This window comes from Drosophila albomicans, unplaced genomic scaffold (genome assembly GCF_009650485.2).
Source record: "Drosophila albomicans strain 15112-1751.03 unplaced genomic scaffold, ASM965048v2 utg000387l_pilon, whole genome shotgun sequence".
NCBI classification, from domain to species: Eukaryota; Metazoa; Arthropoda; class Insecta; order Diptera; family Drosophilidae; genus Drosophila; species Drosophila albomicans.
In genome coordinates this window covers 9,108-15,297 of record NW_026263661.1, presented here as the reverse complement: position 1 = coordinate 15,297, position 6,190 = coordinate 9,108, and the positions used below count along the sequence as shown (strand labels likewise).

Sequence of the window (6,190 nt, the reverse complement as noted above, 5' to 3'; positions counted from 1 at the left end):
CGTCCTCAATAAATTGATCGTCTAACTGCTGTGATTTGGCGTCAATATCATTTAACAGTTGTGATTCACTATCATTGTCTCTTAACAGTTGTGATTTGGCATAATTATCTCCTAACACGTTGTGATTTATCATAAACATTTCCTAACAGCTGTGATTCATCGTACAATCTGTTATCGTTAACAGGGTGTGTCTCTAACAGTTGTTGCTTAACAGTCGCAGTCTGTCCCCTAAAAGTTTCGCTGCTTAACACCGGACAGTTAACAGTTTCTGCTTTTAACAGTGGCTGTAGACTAGACTCATATCTTACAGTGTGGGTAGAGGTTTCTGTTTTCCGTTGACTAACCATATGTGATTGTTCGGAAAACTTTGCGTTATCTTTCTTTTTTATGGCATCGAAATCTTTTAGGGCCTCTAAATTGAAATTTATGCCGCATGTATGCATGAAGTCCCTACCTAACACTGCTTCATAACTCATAGACTCATCGTCGACTATTAGTAAATCAAAATTAAATTTTATTTTTCTTTTCGTTACAAAACAAGATACTATTCCAAATGTATTTAATTTGCTTTTATTGATTCCAACATAGAGATTATTGACCGGTTTATCCAGTGGTATATTCAATGGAAATGATGATTTCTTCAGAAATGAAATAGGGCTTCCTGAGTCTATGAGGCATTCTGCAGTAATAAACAAATTAGGTTGGCTTGAAAAATAAATATTAAAATGTCTTACATAATTGTTGTTGAGCCCGGTGTTTACGTTGAGTACACCAACACCCTTCTTCTTCTTCTTGCATTCCGCTATGAAATGACCCATCTCTCCGCACGCATAGCATGATCCCGGCTCCCTCTTCGGCTTGCGGCACTCCTTGGCAAGATGACCTCTGGAATTACAGTTGTGGCATCGCCTGTTGTTATCCTCCTCCGTCGTCTTGGTGCCTCCCATTCCATCGTACTTCGGAAGACATATGTGCGCAAAGGCTTGTAACATTTGTTCTGGATCTCCGAATCTCTGAATACGCGCTTGGTTACGTAAGTTCAGCGACGGTATTCCTTCGATGATCTGTTCCAAGAGCTCATCGTTGTCCAATTTGATCGATTGCGCTAAAACGATCTTTTCCTCGAAATACACTGTAAAACGCTCATTTTGTTGCCATTTACGCTGCTCAAACTTTCGTCGTAGCTCCGCCTTCGAAGCTCCAGTGCCGAATGCTAATATCAATTGGTCGCACAGTGTTTGGAAAGGCTCACGCAAGCGAGTCGGGTTTGCATGGAGCCAGTGCTGAGCATTTCCTTTTAATTTTATGGCTAATAGCATACGAAGCGACTCCTCATCAAGCTTGCACATGGCTGCAACGCTTTTGAGTTGGCTTACCCAAATGCGCGCACATGACTTCCCTTCGAACTCCAGCGTAACCTCCTTTGCGAGTGCGAGCGAGACAGCTGATCCACTTCTTATTTCGTTTAGCTCATTTTTTTCTTCTCTAGCACTGCCCGTTACGTTTTTAGTGTTGCCCATAGCTTGATATACAGAATCGCTGTTTTTGTTGTTGTCGTTGTTGTCGCCTAACTTTGCGATTTCTGACGCCGACCGTTGCGCAGCTGTGCACAAATCGAGGCACGTGTGTGGCGTCGTTGTTGTATGTTTCGATCCCGTTACCGTTGTTCTTGTTGTTGCCGTCGCCGAAATTCGCGACTACTGGCGCCGACTGCTGTGCAGCTGCGCGCACAAACTGTGTGGCGCCGTTGTTGTATGTGTCGATCCCGTTACCGTTGTTCTTGTTGTTGCCGTCGCTGAGATTCGCGACTACTGGCGCCGACTGCTGTGCAGCTGTGCGCACAAACTGTGTGGCGCCGTTGTTGTTGTCTATTTCTGTTGTACTTATAGACAATTGATGCGCAACTGTGTTATTCTGAGCATTTTGCAATTCCTCTTTGCTCAATCGTAATTCTTCCTGTAGCTTCTGAATCGTGTCTAGCAATTCCTGGTGGACACTCTCTCCTGGGCTAGAACCTTCGCGATCATTTTGATTCTGCTCATAGCGCTCATTGTTGTTGGACGATCTACTTTCCTGGCCAGGCAGAACACTTGCAACGCTTAAAAAATCGTCGCTTCCCGATTGCATCTCCTCAAACATCTCCGGCGAGGCATCGAGCAATCGCGATATCAACTCTGCCTTACTGCCTGTCGTGGGCAAACCCAGCGCCGTCAGCCACTTCTTCAGTTGTGCCGTGGTGTACTTCTCGAATGTAGGCGTGTTCATTTTTTTTTTTTTTTTTTTTTTTGATTTGTCGATCCCACTTCTGAAAATTGTGGTAGTCCCGCGCACACAATAAAACAATCTCGATGCAGTTCAAACGTCCGATTTATTTCACTGCTTCATCAAGACTGAACAGCGTAACTCAATTCTGTATAACATAGAATGTGACATATTGAGAGAATCGATGCAGAGAGCCAATATCGAGAGAGAGAGTTCGGATAGCTGAGAGAGCGTTGAGTAAATATGTATGTGTGTATGTATATGTAGGCACACGTCCTACTACAATACATACATTGCTGCTTGCTACTACTGCTATCCTTCTCTTAACGGTCGCGCGTCGATCATACGTTTGCCACCTCATTCCTACTACCGCTGCTGCCCCCTCTCTCCCATATATACACATGTATATGTGTATGTATGTGTCTCTATTGAGTGTCTTCGTTGCATATATTCGTATGTACATGTGTATGTACAAATTATTTGAATCAATAAAATGATTTTACTTTAACCAAGAGTTTGATTAAATTAATAACACCTGAAATCCAATAACTTGAAATGAAAGGCGGAGTATTTCTTATTACTGTTTATTACAGGGCCGATGTGCCTCTGTTCGAATAAAGAAATGAACTAAAACATAAATTCAAACAAGACAATCCCGCAACTTATGATTACGAGATCGTTTCATAGCGGCCACGCAAATATGTCGTGGTTGCCGGCTATGCAACGACATCCGGTCAAATGCTTATTCAGCTATTTGGCCAGTGTCGTATTCGGTCAGCGAACTCAGACCGTTTGTTTGTCTTAACTACTCCCCCCCTCGAGGTTAAGGCCGCCCTCGGCCGACCCTATCTCCGCAACGACGTCCCTCAGCAGCTTTGCAGACCTTCTCGCGGTGATGATGTGCCGACAGGTGAGGCCGACACAGATGAGCGCGCAACATACAGCCGCCACGGAGAACGCCACGTTGTAGGTGCGATGCGTTCCTGCTTCTTCCTTGAATTTCTCGATTTCCTCCAGGTTTCGTTCATTTAATCGGTGAAGGAACGGGAGGCTCAGAATGTCTTGGCTGGCGGTGATATTCAAGATAGGGAAGTTGGCGATCCCAGGGACTCTACTCTGGGCGTTGTTGTGGTTGATGAATAGAGTCCCGTTGATTCTGGCTCTGTCGTTGAAGGTGATGAGGTGCGTGCCTAGCACTCTGATCTCGGTACCGTTGTCGACTTGAATCATTGCTGGATTATCGTTGACTATGATAATCCCTCGTCTACCTCGGTGATCGCCTCCAGGTCGCTAGGCTGGATCTCGCAATGTGCCGTGCCCCCTGCGTGTATTTCCCTTGCGCATGAGGTCTCTGTCGCCAAGCGACAAAATGTGGCCCCCGGCGAGACGGTGCAGCTCTGAAGATTATGAGTTTCTCCATCACAATCGGCTATGACGTTGTCCGGCATTCTCAGAATGAAGTTTTTATGGGCGACAGGGTAAATAGTTATTTTTCTACAGGAAAATTTGACTTTGGGGAATTTAATAATAAAGTGCAATGAGTTAGGGGACTGAAGAACTTTTACGGACGAGACAGACATAAGGTCACCTATCGGGGTGTTGGTGGGTTCCTCTAACCAAATTGATTTCAAGTCTGCGTGATCCAAAATGTTAGGGCTAACTATGTTAGCTTTAGCAAGTGAAATAGCCAACATTAAATTCTGCAACTCCATCGACAACATTCTATTTCTAGCCAACAAAGTTTCATACAGGTGACTTGTATCGATTTGTGAATTTTGAGTTACTTTTAAAAATTTTGTTGACCGTGGAGGTTAGTTTATTAATTTGGTCTTGAACTCTAGTGTTTATTTCTATTTGTCTATTGTTGGAATTTATCAGTTGCATCTCCGTGAACCTAGTCCTTTCTAAATCACCTGCATCAGGTGTACCTGCCACAACCTTTAGTATGGACCCTAGGAAGTCTATGCTTCTCGCGACCCTGTGGTGCGTACCCAAGGCCTCTAGCAAGTCCTGCAGATGCACTGTATCTACGACCAGGAGCTTCTTCATGTGAGACTGTGGAAAAACGTCAATGAGCTTGACTGTCTCTTCTACAACTCGTTCGTACTCCGACAGGTTCGCGGAATGTTTTACATAAGCATACTCTTCCCAAACCAGGACTTGCCCATCTATGATGGGGATGTACTTGGCGTGCGAGTAGTCGGTGATGTGCGCCGAAGCCAGCGACAAAGAAAAGACAAGTATGATTTCAAACCTGTAGGGTGAAATGTGTGTTTTATTTTTACTTTAGTTTTTTTTATTAGAGAGGTTACCCAGCACCAAATGGAAGATTGATAGAAACTTATGCCAAGGTGGCTAAACATAAATGCGCCTAGTGGCTGACGAAACTATTACTAACTAATACTAGCGTGCCTAGTGGCCAAAAAAGTAGGTGCCTAGTGGCTTAAAAAATATAAATGCCTAGTGGCTAAAAAAAGGAGAAGAAAGGGGGTCATTATATGTTGTCTTTATGGACCACCCTCCCCTTAATTAGGACCGTGGTCCCCAGGTCCGCTTCTACCGCTCTTTCTTCGCACAAAGGCGTCAGCTTGTTTCCCAGCCTTCTGTTGGACTTAACTAATACTTTCTCGCCAACTTCAAAGACTCTATTCTGCCGCGACGCATTCTCTCTGCTTCTTAGCGCGTTTTGAGCGTTTCTTATTTTGCTTTGGATCTGATCTTGCGGTTCGTCTGAACGTGCCTGAACGACATCGACCGGCCTTCTGTTGGTAACAGAGTGTATTGACTTATTGTACTCCGTTGCCGCCAACAAAATGACTTCTACTGCGTCACTTATTTTCCTGTCGATTTTTAGACACCTAGCAAGCTCTAGCAAGGTACTATGAAATCGCTCTACCTGCCCATTCGAAACACTGTGCAACGGTGGAGCATTCGCAATGTTGACTCCAAAACTGTTGGTCAGCATTGTTGAGATTGTCTGTGAGTTCAATGAGGGTTCATTGTCACAGTAGATTGTCTTAGCCTTTGGGAAGAAATTCATCAATTGAAGAATTGCTGGCTTCAGATCTTCTATGGTTCTCGACGGGATGGGCTGAACTACAGCGAACTTGGAGAACTTGTCGACGCAAGTGAGGAAGAATTTCTTATCAGTGGAAAAGATGTCTATGTGTAACATCTCCCCCGTATGTGAAGGGATTGGTGTTTCGCCTAATTCCTGTTTCTTTGGGTGTCTGTCGTACTTGGCTCTGCGACACACCTTACAATTCAATGTTATCTCGTTCGCGAGCTTTGTCATTTTGGGGAAATAATAGTCTGTTAAGACCTGCTTGACGTTCTCTTGTGCAGCCCTGTGGGCGCGATTATGTTCGTCCGTCAAGATTTCCCTTCTCTCATTGATGTCGAAGATGTCGGCGACTATCTTCTTACAATGTTGGAATTTAGTTGCTGGGAACGTTCGAACCAGTTCATCTTGAATCTGGGCGAGGGTGTGGAGGTCGCAATGGATCGCGTTGACCACTTTGGGGTTAACTGCAACCTTAATTTCCCTAAATAAAGATTCCCTGTCAACGAAATGAAGAGTATGCCGAGTTTTTTCTCGGAACAATATGACTCTCCTAGTTAAAGGGTACCTTGCCTCCTCAATCACGATCTGATTCCTAAAGCAATTTATTGGCTTATCGGTGGTCTCGATGGTGTAAGTGGCGGAAGCTTCGCTATGTATCGTAGCGACATCAGAGCTTGGAGTGTTGTCTACAAGGGAATTCACGTTTTGCCGTGACAATGCATCAGCTACGTGGTTTTCTTTCCCGGGTTTGTAGAATAATCGGGCGCCGGTCTCGTCGATCCGGGCTTTCCAACGCTTTATCTTTGCATTGGGGTTACCCTCGGAAACTGCAAAGGTCAGAGGTTGGTGGTCTGTGAAGATATT

At 44.6% G+C, this 6,190-nt stretch overlaps 1 protein-coding gene across 1 annotated transcript; it reads right to left on the bottom strand.

The window, feature by feature from the left end:
- Window positions 1–208: 208 nt before the first annotated feature.
- On the bottom strand, window positions 209–1,551 carry LOC117577461 (uncharacterized). Its single transcript, XM_034262347.2, has 2 exons — window positions 735–1,551; window positions 209–679 (listed from the first exon to the last, which is right to left on the bottom strand). The coding sequence occupies exons 1-2, from the start codon at window positions 1,518–1,520 to the stop codon at window positions 668–670; spliced, it is 798 nt and encodes a 265-aa protein (XP_034118238.1). The 5' UTR covers window positions 1,521–1,551; the 3' UTR covers window positions 209–667.
- Window positions 1,552–6,190: the final 4,639 nt, after the last annotated feature.

Bases quoted from the DNA above. Each gene is read 5' to 3' on its own strand.
- LOC117577461 (XM_034262347.2), bottom strand. From the start codon at position 1,520: ATGGGCAACACTAAAAACGTAACGGGCAGTGCTAGAGAAGAAAAAAAT.